The 18,347-nt window shown below is 41.6% G+C and overlaps 2 protein-coding genes across 3 annotated transcripts; one reads left to right on the top strand and one right to left on the bottom strand.

Annotated features, from left to right (window-relative positions):
- The first annotated feature begins 14,429 nt into the window (after window positions 1-14,429).
- On the top strand, window positions 14,430-15,690 carry LOC143622750 (putative xyloglucan endotransglucosylase/hydrolase protein 6). The gene is made up of 4 exons (XM_077093813.1): window positions 14,430-14,633; window positions 14,715-14,815; window positions 14,883-15,079; window positions 15,169-15,690. The coding sequence occupies exons 1-4, from the start codon at window positions 14,441-14,443 to the stop codon at window positions 15,557-15,559; spliced, it is 882 nt and encodes a 293-aa protein (XP_076949928.1). The 5' UTR covers window positions 14,430-14,440; the 3' UTR covers window positions 15,560-15,690.
- LOC143622752 (uncharacterized) lies at window positions 14,659-17,947 on the bottom strand. Of its 2 annotated transcripts, XM_077093815.1 has the most exons (11): window positions 17,850-17,947; window positions 17,649-17,719; window positions 17,478-17,556; window positions 17,329-17,403; window positions 17,147-17,261; window positions 17,021-17,078; window positions 16,865-16,936; window positions 16,138-16,268; window positions 15,929-16,052; window positions 15,754-15,840; window positions 14,659-14,839 (listed from the first exon to the last, which is right to left on the bottom strand). In XM_077093815.1, the coding sequence occupies exons 1-10, from the start codon at window positions 17,895-17,897 to the stop codon at window positions 15,765-15,767; spliced, it is 849 nt and encodes a 282-aa protein (XP_076949930.1). In that variant the 5' UTR covers window positions 17,898-17,947; the 3' UTR covers window positions 14,659-14,839; window positions 15,754-15,764. The 2 variants fall into 2 exon arrangements, with proteins under 2 accessions (XP_076949930.1, XP_076949929.1); XM_077093814.1 differs by lacking the exon at window positions 14,659-14,839 and having other exon boundaries at window positions 15,681-15,840.
- Between the last annotated feature and the right edge of the window lie 400 nt (window positions 17,948-18,347).

The following is an 18,347-nucleotide window of genomic DNA, read 5'->3' as shown; positions in this document are numbered from 1 at the left end:
TAGTTGATCATCTAAAAGGTCAAAAGGAAAGGATTTTTACAAACATGTCAAAAACCAATAGAAATCTAAAAAGAGAGTTATATGATAAAAGTCAAAAAACTTAAAGCATTTAATCAAATACTTAAATATTTATGAATCTTTGAGTAAAATTTCTCATTTTTAGGCGACGAGTAATGATTAATGTCACTTAAGTGACATTTTTTCGTCATATAATTATCACTTTTTTTATTAGTAAAAAGCATGTGTAAAGGATAATGTCCCTCCAATCATTACCATCTCAAAACGCATATAGAATTTTTGTAATAACGCTCATGCCATATAATGCCCCTGGAGATGGTGTAGGGGCTTTATCCACTCATATAATGTCTCATTACACATGACCTTATACAATGTTAAATTATCATATTACTTTTACGTGATCTTTTTATTTAACTTTTAACTAATAACTATTGCCTTGTAAATTAAGTGAGTGCATCTCGTTAGGGAAATTAGGTTTTCTTAATCCCCAAAACGAGATTCATTCACTTAATTTTGTGCATTTAAATGAACCAGATGAATACAAATATGAGTTTGTAGTATTTGCTTGTTCAGCTTTAACCGAACAAATATATATATTGATATACGATATTTTGTTAGTTTAATAACATATTAATATATAAAAAATATTTCATAGATTATATCATTATACAATATGTCGGCATGAAATTTGATAATTCCGACAACCACTAAATCTTAAATAATTCATTAAATCATTTGATTGGATTCCTGGCTTAACCAAAAATAAAATCAAATCAAATAGACTAGACATTAAAAAAGGTTTAGACCACAAATCAATATTAATAGACGAGTTATGGTGATTATCAAAAGCCAGTGAAACCTTTTCATAAAACTAAAGTGATTGGTTGAGTTGAAATGTAGTTTTGGAATTGCCTCATAATTATTGGTCTATATGTAAATAGTAATACCAAGTATCCATCACTCTGGACGTTCTATTAAAGATTTCTAAATCATTTCAACACGTAGATTATTTTATTTTATAAACCTATTTTCACACTTAATGAGAATGTAAAATTTACATAATCATAGAAAACAAATATATTTCCCATCTCTCACCGTTTCACGTGTCTACACTCTTTCTTCAAACACATGGCAATAGATAGAATTTATGCAATCCCAATTCATTGCATCATTATAAAAATGTGTCTCATAACATTTACATTTTTATACGTGTACATGATATTTGATAATCGGGATGGGTAAAAGGGTTTGTCACCTGAAGAAACACTAACCGGACCCCAGACAGATTACTGGTAACCTGGGGGTTGGAGAGCTGTTTCCCACGAGGGGTTAGACCCTTGGAAGATGGTTCTTCTGATAACCTGCAAAATAGACACCGTGAGCTCGTCACTGAGAAGGGGGGGTTCCTCCTTGTGACCACCCTCCGGCGTGAGAATCAGACTAGATTGCTCTTTAAATATAAAAGTATATTAAGAGATTGCTAGAGCAGATATCAGGTATATATGATAAGATAAGATGTTGTAAGATGATCATACCATTGGGGTATTTATAGCCGAAGGTAGGTTTCCAAGGGGTTTAGCCGGCCCAACACGCTACCAACTGTAACCTATGCGCGTGCCCTGCCTGTGAGTGGTGGATAGGTAGCGGCTGACACAGAGCAGGCGTGTCGTGCACTCTTCCTCTTCTGCCAACTACAGGCTAGGCACGTGGTATGGCAGGAGTTGGTGGGTAGGCGGCGGCTATTGGTCACAGTGCTGTGGCGTGCTGTCTGCCATGCTGCTGTCAGTGAGCTGTCGCATTCTTGGTCAGATCTTTTGTCTGTACCTCGTCAGGTATCACACAAAAGATCCTCCATCATACGGACTGGCTCATTTAGGCGGGAGTTTTCCCCCTCCCGCCTTTGCTCATTCCTTCAGGTGACACTGGGGAGAGTTAAGTGCCTTGTGCGTGTAGCCATGCTGCGCGGGTGGCCTTCCCTAATGGCTTGTATCCGAGGCTGCGGGGACAGGCGGAGTCCTTCACCATTGGGAGGCATTTCCTGCGGGACCAGCTTGCGTACTGCGCGTAAGGACGTTACGTCTCTGAGCATGGTTGGTCCTGCGGATCCAGTTGGTCTCTGCGCAGACGTCCCTGTTTAAGGTGAGTCTTGTGGGTCCAACTGGGCTCTGCTGGGACCTACCTCTTCAAGTCCCCCCAGTCCAATGTTCTTCTCATGAGTGTTTAATAAAATGAGGTGAACTTTTGGACTTGAGCAAAGGGTTTTGAAAAGGGTTTTGTAAGGTTTTCCATGGGGATTCTTTCCGCGGAAGTCCTTGTCACTTGCAGAAATGCCCGAGTTTCCTGCTTGGTCTTTGGGTATGATGCGGGTAGGTCTGTAACCTCCTCGCAAGTCAGGAGCATTGAGTCCCAGTTGTATGTATTTTCCATGAGGTTTTGGTAGTTTTGAACATAGTGATCAATTATGTTAAGACCACCAATTCCATCTTGGAGCTTCAAACAACGTAGTTCTCGACGTTCCCGCTATGCGGGGATGTTATTTCCGTTTCCGCAAGCATTGCCCAGAAGATCCTTCTTGGTTTCAATTCCCAGCGGAGCGCTAGGTATGTGAAGGGTTTTGCCTTAACACTGTACCTGTGCTCGTCTTACGGTTACTTTACTTCCAAGGTATTCCTGGCGTCAATTCCCTGCGGGTGCTAGGTATGTGAAGGGTTTTGCCTTTACACTGTACCCGCACCCGTCTTATAGTTACTTGGTTGCCGAGGTACTTGGCTTCAATTCCCTGCGGGTGCTAGGTATGTGAAGGGTTTTGCCTTAACACTGTACCCGCATCCGTCTTACGGTTACTTGTTCACCAAGGTTTTCTTGGCTTCAATTCCCTGCGGGTGTTAGGTATGTGAAGGGTTTTGCCTTAACACTGTACCCACAGCCGTCTTACGGTTATTTGTTTGCCAAGGTTTATTTGGCTTCAATTCCCTGCGGGTGCTAGGTATGTGAAGGGTTTTGCCTTTACACTGTACCCGCATACGTCTTACGGTTACTTGCTTGCCAAGGGGTAAGGGGTATTTTCCCGCTTACTTTTTAATATTTTCGAATTTTGAATTTTGAAATTCGAAGAGTTGGTGAAAAGATAAGTCCAAACCTCTGAAACGTCGTGCGACGGTTTCTTCTGACTGTGTCAGGACGTGCAGGGAGTTATGGTGACGTGACAGAACATGGTCATTCCAGTTGCTTTTTCAGGCGCGTGGGCACGGGATTTCGGGCGCGTAGCCGCGAAATCTTTGGCATACGTCCTTGTGACAGATGTTGCCAGCTTGCTTTTGCCACGCGTCCTAGTTTCATTGCACCTTTGATTTCTCTCTCTTCCGTATTAAATTCATCGCATTAATTGCGATTACTATATAAAGGGGGAGAGGGTTATTTGCAATTCACACTTTTCACTTTCATCTCTTCTTCTCAAGTAATTTCCGGCGAATTTTTCTGTTCAGTAAAGCATTACCCTGAAATCTCTTCATCTTTCTTCCACCATGTCTTCTCATGATGCTGATGACCAGAAGACTGCTGGCGAATGCCAGTGCTCTCTTCCTGTCGATCTGTACCAGTATATCGTCAGGAAGTTCATGCTCGAGTCTCTCGAGCCTGAGTTTCCTGAACCCCACCATACTGTGTACGATGCCCCTAGTGGCAAGATCGGGGTTTATGCTGCATTCTTTGTCTACGGAAACCTTAGGTTTCCGTTGACAAAGTTTGTGTACCGTGTCCTGGAGAGGCACGGTGTGCACCTGACAGAGGTGCACCCCATGGCCATTGCCAAGGTCCGGCACTTTGAGTGGGTGTGCCGGATACTGGGCCTTGAGCCCCTCGTTGACCGTCTGATGACCTTCTACACTTGGAGGTGCATCCAGGGGTGGTACACTCTTACAACCCGTATCAAGGGTTTAAAGATTTGTACCACCGAGCGGAGTCTTCGCTCATGGAGAAGAGAGTTCTTCTTCATATCCGCTCGCGCCATCCCCATCGCCATGAAGTTCAAGAATGGCCAGGCGCTTCCGAACCTTCCCGCCCTCAACTACGAGGAGGCGGAATGGTTCTCGAAGATATCTCGGGTCCAGTCCCCGGTTTTCCGTTTTCCGGAGTCGGCGATGGTGATGCTGGGGATGAGCCGGGTGTGGAAGGCGGCGAATGCGGATAAGGTTCCGATCGTCCTTGAATATGGTTCGAACTCTATCCCTTATGGTACGTCTTGTTTCATTTTGCTGACTTCGATTTTTTCTAACTTTCTTGTTGATTTCAGAGGGGAACGATCTTCAGTCGCTCCTGAACCCGCGGGAGGAAGATGGTGCCGCGCGGATGGGTACTCGTGCTCTGGACGAGAACGAGTTGCCCATCTTAGAGCAGACCGCGGGTCGGTTCGTGGAGGTTTACCCGCCAGGCCAAGAGATCCTGAGCCACCGACGGCCAGGTAAGCCTATCTTCTACCCTGAACCTCTCAATGCTGTGCCTGCTGCTGGAGTTGACATTTCTTCTTCTGAGGAATCCGCAGAAGGTCCTCCACTGGTGCGGAAGAAGAAGGCTGCCGTCGGGAAAGGCAAAGAGAAGGTGGCCTCTACGGCCGACCCGGTAGTAGAGGTGTTCAAAAAAACCGGTTACGGAACCGGTTTGGGCGGTTAACCGGAAAACCGGTTTTTTAAAAACCGGTTTTTTTAAAAACCGGTTTGACCGGTTTACGTAACCGGTTTACGTATCGGTTATACTTTTTGGAGCCAAAACCGGTTTTATAACCGGTTATAAAAAAAACCGGTTTTTTGTAATAACCGGTTAATAAAAAACCGGTTAACCGGTCTTTAAAATAACCGGTTTATAGCCGTTATAAAAAAACCGGTTAACCGGTTTTTTAATAACCGGTTAACCGGTTAAACCGGTTTTCGAACGTTACCAAACGGCTTTATAGCCGTTTTTTTTTTTTTTGCCCGTTTTTTTAGCCGTTTTTTTGGTTTTTTTACCCCCACAAACATCTATATATAGTTTAGGTTGGGTATTGGTTAGATCACACTTGATTATACAACTCCAAAAGCTCTAAACGTTTATTTCATACGCGATTATAACTCCAAACGCTCTTCTTTCGTAGTCGTTTATTTCATACTCGTGTATACCACTCTTAATTCGTAGTCGATTATCATGGCCTCCCAAAGTGCTGCTTCATCGGTCAACATGGGTGCCTCGAACACGGGAGAAACCGTCGTTCGGGTCATCCCCACGAAACGAAACCAAGATATTTGGCAACATTTCGACCTATGCGAAATGTCTAACGGAACCCAAAAAGCTAGATGCAAACATTGTTTGAAGTTTTATAACAAAGAAGCAAACTCCAGTTTAAGAGCTCATGTAGAAAGGCCCTCTTGCAAGGTCTTGAAGGACGAATCCGGAAGTAGTTCGCAGCCGGAGATGACGAATCAAGGAACGGTGTTTACGTACGACCTTGAAGCGGTACGTCAACAGTTTGGCAACTTTGTGATTCAACAATCACTTCCTTTCAACCACTTCGACAACCCTCAATTCACGGAGATGATGCAAAAGTATGTTCAACCACGCTACCAACACGTAAGTCGTTCGACCCTTAGAAGAGATATGCTTAAAGCATGGAAAAACGCTAAATCCGAACTAATTTCATACTTTTCAAACTTACAAACTGGTGTGAACTTAACAACGGATGTGTGGTCGGTACCTAATGGTTCGCCCGACTCATACATTTGTGTGACGGCTCATTGGGTTGACCCCCGGTCGTGGCAAATGATGAAACGAACCGTTGCGTTTCAATTGTTTGATTACCCGCACACGGGTAGAAATATTTTTAAACTCTTGGATAAAGTCATTCGACAATACAAGATTGAAGATAAAATCTTTTCAATATCGTTTGATAACGCGTCCAACAATACGGCCGCGGTTGGCCATTTAAAATTAAAGTATAAACCTATTTGTGATGGAGCGTTTTTTCATAGCCGATGCATTGCACATATTATCAACTTGGCCGTGCAAGATGGGTTAAACGTGATCGAAACGCAAAGAAACAATTTTAAAAGAATGTTACGAGATGTTTTTAGCAACAATAAAACATTTTCAAGATACAAAAAATTTTGTGATGAAGCTAATTGTCAATGGTTGGGGCCCAATTGGGATTGTCCAACAAGATGGAACTCGACTTGTGATATGTTTGAGAAAGCCATCCAACAAAAAGAATCACTAGTTGCGTTTCATCAAATAATGTCAAGTAGGGGTAAATGTGCACCGTACGATCCTAGAAACTGGTTATTGATTGAGATCGTTACGGAGGTTCTTCAAATTTTTAAATCTTGCACAACTAGTTTATCCGGGGTTTACTATCCAACAAGCCCCATTGCTTTACCAAAAATTGCTGTCATGTGCACAAAGTTGACTGAAATTCATTGTAGGGGTGCACCTTATTTTGATATGGGTGCAAAAATGAAAGAAAAATTTATAAAATATTTTCAACAACTACCCGCTGTTTTGACCTGTGCGGCTGCGTTAAACCCTTGCATCAATGTTGGTGGTGTTGAAGCTTTAATAGAAAAAATTTGTGATGAGCTAGGGTTAAACGACGATCAAAACCCCTATTATAGCCAAACTTTAAAGAATGATTTCAACACCACATTGGCAAACATGTATGATGTTTACCTTACAAAACACGGGTCGTCTTCCCAAATTCATGACTCGTTAAGAGCTGTTGCCCAATCCCAATCCCAAACCGACCTTGAAATGGGGATGTACTACATGATTTGGGAAGACGCCGGTAAACGTCAAAGGGTAAACACCCCAAGCAGTGAACTTGGAAGGTATGGTGGTACCAACTTTGTGAAACACATGACTCCGGATGAATTTAGAAGTCTTGATTTGCTGGCTTGGTGGAGAGGTAAGGAGGATGAGTTTCCGATCCTCGCCGCCATGGCCAAAGATTTACTAACGGTCCAAGCTTCCACGGTAGCTTCGGAGTCTGCTTTTTCTGTTTCTGGCAGGGTTATATCGATTAGGAGGACTCGACTCACTCCAGCAGCTGTAGAGATGTCGATTTGCTACAAGGATTACTTGGACTCTTTAAACAGGGCACAACATCAACGCTCACTCGAGGGGGAAATGGACTATGAGGCGGCCTTGTATGAAGACGAGGTCAATCAAGGACACATTCAACCAATGACCGATGAAGAAGCCGCGTACGACGATTACCTAAGGAATAGCTCGGGATCGGGTAGCGAAGAAAATGAGTAACAAACATCAACTTGTTAATGTAATCGTGTCTAAGCATTCTTTAATGTTTGTATTTTTGAGTTACGAATATGCGATAACGATTTAATGTTTGTATTTTTAATGTAAAAGCTATAAATGAAAGTTATGTGTTTTTAATCTTCCAAGCAAAGAATGCTAACAACGAAACCCTAAACCCTAAACCCTAAAAAAAAAAAAAAAAAAAAAAAAAAAAAAAAAAAAAAAACCGGTTAACCGGTTAGACCGGTTATTAAAAACCGGTTATAAAAAACCGGTTTAATAACCGGTTCTAACCGGTTTTTAAACCGGTCCAAACCGGTTTGGCCGGTTTGAGTTTTCAGCAATAAAAACCGGTTAATAACCGGTCCGGTTATTAACCGAACCGGTTTTTTTCTGGATAAAAAAAACCGGTCCGGTTAATAACCGAACCGGTTTTTTCAAAAAAACCGATTTGTGCACCTCTACCCGGTAGTCCTATCTGACTCGGAGTCAGATAGTGCAGAGGTGGCGGGGAAGCCCGGTGGTGAGGAGACCACCGCTCCGGAGGCTGTAGCTGTTACCTCCGGGGAGGCAGCGACGACGACGGTTACCGGTGTCAAGAGGCCGGCTCCATCGGGTTCGCCCCCGCTCGTCCGTACGTTCAAGCTCAAGAAACCCCGTAAGTACCCCTATAATTCTTGTCTAGATTTGTTGTTTCAAATAAATTTTTCTAACACTTTTGCTTGTGCAGGTGTGGATGTTGACGCATTCCCGGGTGTAGTTGGAGCAAGTATTCCCCCGCCAATGAGGGAAGGCTCGGTCAGCCTTCCCGAGACGTCGACCCAGGCGTCTGCGCCTGCTTCCGTTGGTTCCAGCCTTCCTGAGGCTGTTCCAGCTGAGAAGGTGTCTCCGCCGGCCGTGAGTGCAATTTTTACAGCATCTTTCACGGAGCCGGCGGTTACTGTTGCTGAGGAGGCGACGCCAACAATGGCTACCACAGCGGCTGCCACTATACCTGCGCCACCGGCACCGACGGCCGGACCATCAGGTACGCGCCGGGCTTCCCGCCGATCTATGCCACCTTCCCATCTGCCTGACCTGTTGGATGGATTTCCTTTAGGTTCAGGTGATGGGTTTGGCGGCTATCGGCCTGTTATTGACCCTACAGGTACGTAGGGTTCTTTTTCCTTTGTATATTTTTGTCATTTTTTCCTAACTGCCTTTGTTTCTTTTGCAGTGTCGGATTCCAATGAAGTGTATGTTCCAAGATGGAACATACGCCGAGGAACAACCCTTCGCACCCCTGTGGAGTGCGTGGATTGGGCTCGCCACGCTGCTCCTCATGGTGCGTTGGGGGAAGCCATGGCTAGCTACCAGGAGGGTAGGCTAACCAATGAGCTTCGGGTTCTCCAAGCCCGGATGCAGCCCCGCGTCGAGCTGCTTTGTCGTGAAAACGACAAGTTAAAAGCAGCTCGCGCCAAAGAAATATCTGAGACGCGGGCTCTGCGGGAGGAGAACCGGCAGTTGGCCGCTGCCGCCGCCGAGAAGGAGAGAGCATTCAAGGCCCTCGAGGTTGAAGTCCAGGCGCGACTCGAGGCCCGCTCCAAGGCTGCCCAAGCTGTGAATGAACAGCTTCGGCTGGCTAAGGAGACTGCGCGAAACTCAACTGAGAGGGCTGCCAAGGCTGAAGCTGTTGCTGAGCCGCTTCGCGAAGAGAATGAGCAGCTTAAATGCAAATTAAAGGCTCTTCAGCATGCTCATGACGCCTTGGCAATGGAAGATGCCAAGAAGCTGCAGGAGATCCTTGACCAGAGGGGGGTGCTTGACCGCACTGAAAGGAAACTCAAAAGCGTCGAAGAGGCTGCCGCCAAGGAAGTTCAACTTGCCAACCTTGATAAAAGCGGAGCCGAACGTGCTTACAAAGAAAGTCAAGCTACCCTCCAATGGCTGCTTCGAGAAGCGTTGCCTCAGGTATCTTTATCTTTTTCTTTACGCTTTCCGCTCGTAATTAGAAAATGTTCTAACCTGTATTCTTTTGTAGGTTGTGCGTCGGGTCCTTTCTGAGACCTCTTATGACGATGCGATGAGCGCAGCCCTCAACGCTTCTCATGAGGATGGGGAGAAGACTGGCTTCCTGCTTGGTCTAGGGTTTGCTGAGAGAGGCTTTCCGCCCTCCAACTTCCCTTTATTCAATGTTAATACTGAAGCTGCTTATGACCAAGCTGTGAACCAGTACGCTGCCTTCCCGCATCCAGTGGTGGAGAAGGTGAATGAAGCTGCTGCTGCTGATGATGGGCTAAACATCCTTAAGGCTTTCCTTGGGCAGCTGCTCTCTGACGGTGCTGGTCCAAGCGGAGGTGGCCCTGAAGCCTGATCCTGAAGATCCCTTCCCACTGCTAGGATAGACTTAGCTTTGTATAGATTTCTTTTAGGCGGGTAGTTACCCGGCCACTGTTGTAATATATCATTGAAATATACGATTGTTATTCCTTTCATTGGATTCTTTGCTTTATAAACTTATGACTTGCATACTTAGTTTAAAATAGCAATTTTCCAAGTGTTTAGAATAAGAACCTTTGAACGTGGTTGATAGTGGGTTAAAGTTTCGCTTCCTCCTTCGTGATTGTGCGGGTAGAACCGTCACTTGCACTTGGTAGGATGGCTAAACTTTAACTTTTATCTAACCTGCGTGTAGGTTTTTCTTACTTTTTGAGGATAAGTTAACCTTTGAACGTGGTTGATAATAGGTGTGAAGTTTTGCTTCCTCTTTCGTGATAGCGCGGGTAGAACCGTCACTTGCACTTGGTAGGATGGCAAAACTTTACCCATACCTGACCTGCGTGTAGGTTTTTCTTACCTTTTTAAGAATTTTGTTTTGAACCGTTCGACGCGCGGTTGTCGATAGGTTAGTGTTCATCTTCCTTTCATGATTCGTGCGGATAGACCGGCACTTTCATTTAATGGAATAATTGAACTCTTCTCCTTCAACTGACCTGCGTGAAGGTTTGCCACGTTATTGGGTTCGTGCGGGTAAGACCGCCTTCCCACGCAACGACTTCACGTAATGTGAATGCCGTCACCAGTGTTGGATAGTTTTAACCGTTCGACGCGCGGTTGTTGATAGGTTAGTGTTCATCTTCCTTTCATGATTCGTGCGGATAGACCGGCGCTTTCATTTAATGGAATAATTGAACTCCTTCAACTGACCTGCGTGAAGGTTTGCCTGTTGAGGATAAGTTAACCTTTGAACGTGGCTGATAATAGGTGTGAAATTTTGCTTCCTCTTTCGTGATTGTGCGGGTAGACCCGTCACTTGCACTTAGTAGGATGGCATAACTTTACCCATATCTGACCTGCGTATAGGTTTACCTTTTCCTCTTAAGAATTTTGAACTGTCCCACGCGCGGTTGTTGATAGGTTGGTGCAGTTCCCTCGAATGATTCATGCGGATAGACCAGCACTTTCATATGGTAACTTTTTTCCCCTTCAACTGACCTGCGTGAAGGTTTATCATGCTTTTTGGGTTCGTGCGGGTAGGACCGCCTTCCCATGCAATGACGTTTTTTGTAATTATGCGGTGAAAACCGGCATATTAGTGTGTACAAAAGTATAAATGTAAATCATCAGCTTCGACGTTTGAAAGAGAATCATTTCCATTAGAAGTGGCTCTTGGCCTTTTCTGTACAAATTGGAATTGATTACATGCAAACTGTGTAATTGAACTCCCTTCCATGTTGGGACAGGAGTGCCATCGAGCCGACACGCACCTGTTTCGGGATCTCGTTCTTTACGCAGCATGTAGTCTCCATATTGAAGCTGATTTTTTATTCATGTTTACCCCAGCCATGGTTCCACACGCACCTGCCTGCTTAGCTTTTATTTCGCCACGAGGTGTGCGAGCGTCCCATCTCTGACGAATGTTTCGACCATGTCTTTTACGTCTATGCATTCTTCAGTGTTGTGGCCTTTTGTTCTGTGATAGTCACAGTACTTGCTCCGATCAGCATCGTGACGATGTCGGATTACTGGAGGCTTTGGCCATGGGAGCTCTTCAGTAGCAAATATGTCAGTGACGCTTTTGGTAAGTGGCGTCCATCTGGAGTTCCGGTGCAGCTTTACATTATCCCTTTCACCCAATCGGTGCTGTAAGCCGGATGAGGTGTCAAAGTTTACCCTTGACTGCCAAATGCCTTGCTTCCGTTTTTTGTTCAATCGGGCGGTGAGGACGTTGTCCTCTCTCGTCCTCTGGGTGTAAAGGTTTGTGCTCTGCGGAAGGTCTCTACCCAGTTGCTTCTCCGTTTCCGCATAGCGTTTAGCTGCTGTCATGATGCCATCCCATGTGGATGGCATTCCATCTTTACCCGTTAGGGTGCGGATAAGCTCTGGGTCCTGCGCGCCCTGGATGAAGGCTGCGCGAACAAGATCCTCGCTGATATTGCCCAAACTTAACTTCTTTGAGTTGAAGCGAGTGATGAAGTTTGGCAGAGATTCATCTTCTTCCCGTATGCATTTGAGGATTGTCCATTGCTCCTCGGTATACTTTCGCTGCTGGCTGAAGTGTTGGCTAAACTTCTGCTGGAAGTCTGCCCAGTCGTAAATGTGGTTAACCGGTAAACGATCAAACCAAACCCTAGCAGCCCCCACCAGCGTCATTTGAAACATGTAACACCACGTGTGTTCCGTCCAGTTGCTGACGGTTGCCCCTGCTATGAACCTGTTCAAATGGTCGTCTGGGTCGGACATACCATCATAAGTGCCTATGTTGGGCATTTGTTTGGCACTTTTTGGGGCAATTGCTTCCGCAATGTCCCTTGCAAATTTGGACGTTCCCGCATTTGCAACGTTCGGTCTGTACGTTTTGGAGAAGTCTCGTGAACTTCCACCTGTGCTTTTTGGTTTGAAGGCTTGTCCAAAATGCCTTCTCGGTTGGGAGTCCGTTTCCTTACGCTTCCCTTTTGCCCTATGGCGAGGGTTCGCGTCGGAGTCGGATTCCTCCGAGTCATTGTCCAAGTATTCTTCGAATTCGTCGGCCTGTTGGACGGAACGCAAGCGTTCGTCCAACTCAGCTTGGAATTCCTTTTGTCGTGCCTCCGCCCATGCCTTAACTTCATCGAGAGTTTGGCGGGGGAGTCTTGTTCGTTTTTTAAACTGGGTATCGGTGAATCCCAGTGGGCGATTATTTACTGCACTTGCCCCAGCTTGGGTAACTGGGGTAGTGTTTGTAAAATTTACTTCACTTGCCCCGGCTTGGGTAACCGGGGTAGTGTTTGTAAAAACTGTGTTGCCGGTATTCCCTCCAGTAGCTGGGGTTGTGGTTACCGGAGTTTCTTTAACCATCTTTCTAGAAGTTTGAAAAAACTGGAGAAAAATGAAGTTCTAGCTTTATGCACGGATGGCAATAGATAGAATTTATGCAATCCCAATTCATTGCATCATTATAAAAATGTGTCTCATAACATTTACATTTTTATACGTGTACATGATATTTGATAATCGGGATGGGTAAAAGGGTTTGTCACCGAATTTCATATCCCATACCCAAAAAATGTCAAAACTAATCTTATACCTACTTCCATACCTGATACCCTTCCCGGATGGGTTTTATTGCTATTAATGGCATCATATCAACTTAAGAATCTTTTAATATAAATGTATGTACTAAAAAAAATATTAAACCAATGTGTTCATATTTATTTTTGAAGGTTTATCTACACATGTATATGTTAGTGTAGGCAATATAAATTATTACCTACATATGTGTAGGTCCTTTAAATATGTGAGGTTTAATCATTTATTTTTATATTTAAGAAGAGATGAATAATGCATTGCATTTCAATTATTTTTTTTATACTTTATAAATTTTTCAAGGTTATGTTCTTCATATTCTTGTGATAAAACTATCAATTGCCGATATTGTTTGATTTCTAAACACTAAATTACTACAAGAATATAAAGAACAAACTATTTGTTATGTATGTAAAAACTATTAAACTAAAATGTTCATATATTTTATTTAATATTTAAACGTTAAGTGTAGGTTTCACAAATAGAATTTCACAAAAGATGTAAACACATTGCATTTCAACCACTAATTTAAAAACATATAATACTTAAAAAGTTAAAATAATAAATGATATTTATTTTATATCTTCTCCCAAAAACTGTGTGTTTGCTTAAAATTCTTTTCTACACAAACACAAAAACAATCAAAGCATGATGCTCAACGTAGGCATCATCCTTATAGTTCACTGTGATAAACCGATTGCACAGTTGCACTGCTAACTTAACAAAAATCTCAGGTAAGGTAACTAAATAATGTTTGGATCCTAAGAGAAAACGAGTTTTACCTATATCGGTTTCTAGTGACGTTACTACAATCAAACACATAACCGAAACAATAGTTTTATAGACAGACCAACCATTGAACGCATGAAGTATAGTTGAATTCTAGTTAAATCTAGTAACATAACTGTTGCTTCGCTATTGGTTACACCAACTAAATTGTCGTTCTATTCGTTGAAATTTGGTTTAGTCAAGAGACCATCGCTATCAAATTGTTTCCGTTATCAAAACACATCACTATCATCGTCTAAGACACGATGGTCCCGGGGCTCTTTCATTGGTTATGAATTAACATTCAGAAGGGTTGTCATTTATAAAGCAAAATAATGTTTCAACTTGTTCCTAAGTGGGAAAAGACTTGACCAAATATTATTTTTATTTATTTATTTTTCCTAACACATAAAATGCATCTATGATAAGAATGCCGGACTGTTCGCTCGAAGAGTCAGTTCCAATAGACCATTAACAGTAAAGAATTTACACTAGCATTGTAAACATCATGATGTCTGGTCATTCATATGTCATCTATGAAACCAAACATCAAAGTGTTTAAACTCCTTACTCATGAACAAGTTCACCTTTTTAGCTTTCTGTAACAGTAGATGGTGGAATGCTTTCTATCTCCTACTTGGCTACTTGTATCAATCACTTTCTTAATTGATTATTTTCCCAACTGTATAAAAAAGTGAACCTATTTTATACAAGGACCCCCTCCCCCTTTGAGATATAGCACTATCAGTCCCCACACACTCTCAGCCTACCCCTATATATATATATATATATATATATATATCCAACATAATCACACAAAAAACACAAACTCAAAATGACATATACATCCACAAAATTTTGTAACAACATTGTCTGTACTCTTATCCTACTTATGTTTGTAACACTTCCTGTTGCAAACACGAAACCGGCTACATTTTTACAAGACTTTCATATAACATGGTCTGATTCTCACATCAAGCAACTCGATGGTGGAAGAGCCATCCAACTTACCCTTGACCAGAACTCGGGTACGTATCTAAATGTTAACCTTTATTAAGAAGTTGCAAAAAACATTGACCTTAATGACGGTATTTTGTTAAGTGACACAGGTTGTGGATTTGCTTCTAAAAACAAATACTTGTTCGGACGTGTAAGCATGAAGATTAAGCTTATCCCAGATGATTCTGCTGGCACGGTCACCGCCTTTTATGTAAGATCCTTGAATGCTTTATACCTAAACAAATAGTATACATATAAAAGTAACGGTTTTGTGGCAGATGAACTCGAATACTGATCAAATACGTGATGAGCTTGATTTTGAGTTTTTGGGGAACCGAAGCGGGCAACCGTACACGGTTCAGACTAATGTTTTTGCTAATGGAAAAGGCGATAGAGAACAAAGGGTCAACTTGTGGTTTGACCCGGCTGCTGACTTTCATACTTACTCGATTCTGTGGAACCATCAACATGTGGTGTAGGTTTCATAATTGATAATACAATGATTACATTACTACAATACAATAACTAAAACTAAATGATGCATTTTTTTATATAACTGCATAGGTTTTATGTGGATGAAACACCAATCAGGGTGTACAAGAATAACGAAGCCAAAGGGATCCCGTTCCCGAAAGCGCAACCAATGGGAGTGTACTCGACATTATGGGAAGCGGATGACTGGGCTACACGTGGTGGGCTTGAAAAAATAGATTGGAACAAAGCACCATTTTATGCATATTACAAGGACTTTGATATCGAAGGCTGCATAATCCCGGGTCCCGCCACATGTACATCTAACCCGTCTAACTGGTGGGAGGGTGTTACCTATCAACACCTGGACTCGGTTGCCGCTCGCAGGTATAAGTGGGTCCGCGTTAATCATATGGTTTATGATTATTGCACCGATAGGAACCGGAATCCGGTTATCCCACCGGAATGTTTGGCTGGAATTTAGATTATTAGATGGGATTTTTATCATTGAAAAGGTTAAAAACTGTTGGGAGGATATAAATAATGTATGGGTCATAATTGTGATATGTGTACTATATAGTTTTTTATGTGAATAAATGCTTTTACTTTTCCCCATTCCTATAACTTTATGCATATTTTGGTAATCCAATTTAATGATTTTTGGATAAGAAATCTAACCGAGAAACGGTCTATTTTCTTGTGCTGATCTTGACTGCGACGGGTTGAGAGCAGTATGGACAATTGCCAAATAGAACATCAAAAGACCTGCATTATAAAGATTAAAAGTCAATGATGTTGTTGACTGAAAGGAAATAGATGAAGTTTATACGCCAAGTAAGATCTGATTACTTACTGTCTTGTTGTTGTGATGGAACGTAACCAATCTCCGAGGCAAATGCTATGAAAAGCTTTGCTACAGGTGGTGTTTTCACAAGTGTAATCGGTTCTGCCTCCGCTTTTAGGTCCAAGTTCATCATCTATACCATTAAGCACAAAAGTTAGCAGGCATACGTTTATGCAAGAATAATTAATAACCACTATATAGATTATATTATTATATACCTACTGGAAGGAATTGTGAATAACATATCCCACAGTCAATTTGCTGATCGTTTTTCTCAACGCCTGGAGGTCCTGGAAGTTGAAGCTCCAACAAATTTGATAGATTTTCGGCATATAATTTGTCTTTTGACCTTAAATAAAGAAGGATTAAAATTAAACCAAAATTAAATAAATGCATGACATGATTAATAGAACTCAGACCTTTTAGATGCAAAAAGAAACGGGTCGATTTGGGTTATGTTGTATATTTAACAGGTCTAAACTAAAAAATAGCTTAGAACGAAATGGGTCAAACCACTTGAAAGCCGCATGGCATGTATTTTAATGCTTAAAACCTACTCAATAATATTACTCAAAAGTATAGATCATTATTGAAATTATATTAGTTTTTATGATCACATTTGACACATTAACTATTTCTAAAAGATATAAAAAGTTGACAAAACGTTTTGTAGGTCACAATCCAACATGACAACTTATTTTGACCCGTATATAAAAGTATCAGTTTTGACATGCATGATTAACAATTTTCTGATACCTATTTTGGTTTTTTGATGTTTGGCATACAAAGATGCTAAACCATGATTTGTTAAAAATAAATGAAGCATAGAAGTTAGGAACAGATCTCTTAACACATTATATTGAAACATGTCTAATGTATTTCAGTTAACAGCAAATTTAGAAAATGAAATGAATAATATCCACCAAGAGTGATGAGCATATATACCATTTATTGCAATTCCTACGCCATTTGTCCCTTAGCAAGTTAACATTCTTGTCCGACCCCAAAAAACGACACCTGTCACAACATAAAACATGTTACCGCTAACAGAAGTTTTAACTTATACGTAACAACTGACCACTCAGTATAATTCAATCCTACTCTGGTAAAGATCTTGGCTCGTTTGCACGTATCAATAATATTATTGAGCAATCATTCCCTGTAAATTAATTCCGAATAAAATATTATTATACCAACATATGAAACTTTCATTAAAAAACAAGTTACCGATATTTATTTGCCGGAATGATGTGGCACGATGCAACTGTGCTGAGTCAGAAACCGAAAGAGACTGGTCAATGCCTTCCACCGTTGACCAAAATTGTTGAAGCTTCTCCAGATGCTGACATCACCAACAAGAAATATAAATTTGAAGAATATTAGGAAAACAGATTATGTGTCATATGTACCTGTCTAAACTGCTTCACAACATCAATAAGTCTTGAATTCGCTGACCATTCCAAATTGAATAAGTAAGGTACATCCTGATGAAAAGATTAAGACATTAATATTGGACCATATAGAAGATTGAAGAGGTTGTAGAATGCAGTTAACTAACAGCTGAAACCGATGGCGGGCAGTTGGGATAAGATTTATCCAGTAAAATCTCTAGCACATGAACTCTTTCCTTCTTGTCACTAACAGAATGGCAATGCAAGGTATCAAACAATCAAAATATAGAGAAGTTAAAACAGTAGTGAATGATTATTAATCATTTGTAGGATCTTACACGACACGAAATGTGACAAATGATAGATCTTCTGCTAACCTCACTAAATGTTCCCACCCAATCTCTTCAATCTAGGTTAAGAAATGTTCAATTGGATAAAAGTTCAAGTTATCATCTTTTTCCATAATGGTAAAATATAGAACTTAAATATAACAAATTGGTAAAGTATGAAGATGAATAACTGCAGATGTGCTAGCTTACCTCGGAGTAAATGGCACGGGAGAAAGATGATGACAGGGCCATATTCATACTGCCACAACAATGTGATCAAAATTCAACAAATTCTGCAACAGAAAATCTGTTTATTATAACAGGAAAATTGGATTTTAATAATCCAAACTCTCACCTATTGGCCGATAATCCATACTTATACTTTGACCAATGATAATCCTAACCTTCACTTTTGTTGCCAAGAGCGATCCCTGTAGCATAATCATCATAGATTATACACTCAATTTACATTTGATTTATACTCGATTTCGCTAGTACGTTTCTCTAGTTCATTAAGAATCATTATTGTGAGATCAATCGAGTGAAAAATCAAGTATAAATATCTATAATGATTATGCTATGGGGATTGCTCTTGGCAACCAAGGAAAAAGTTAGAATTATCATTGAACATAGTGTAAGTATGGAATATTATCGGCCAATAGTAGGTGTAAATTAACCGAACTTTCAACGAACAATTCGTGAAGCGTT

This window comes from Bidens hawaiensis, unplaced genomic scaffold, assembly GCF_021521415.1.
Source record: "Bidens hawaiensis isolate Kalapana, Puna unplaced genomic scaffold, B.hawaiensis_p1.1 tig00003241_1, whole genome shotgun sequence".
NCBI classification, from domain to species: domain Eukaryota; kingdom Viridiplantae; phylum Streptophyta; class Magnoliopsida; order Asterales; family Asteraceae; genus Bidens; species Bidens hawaiensis.
Note: the sequence above shows the minus strand (reverse complement) of the source record. Positions and strands in the feature narration are given on the sequence as shown.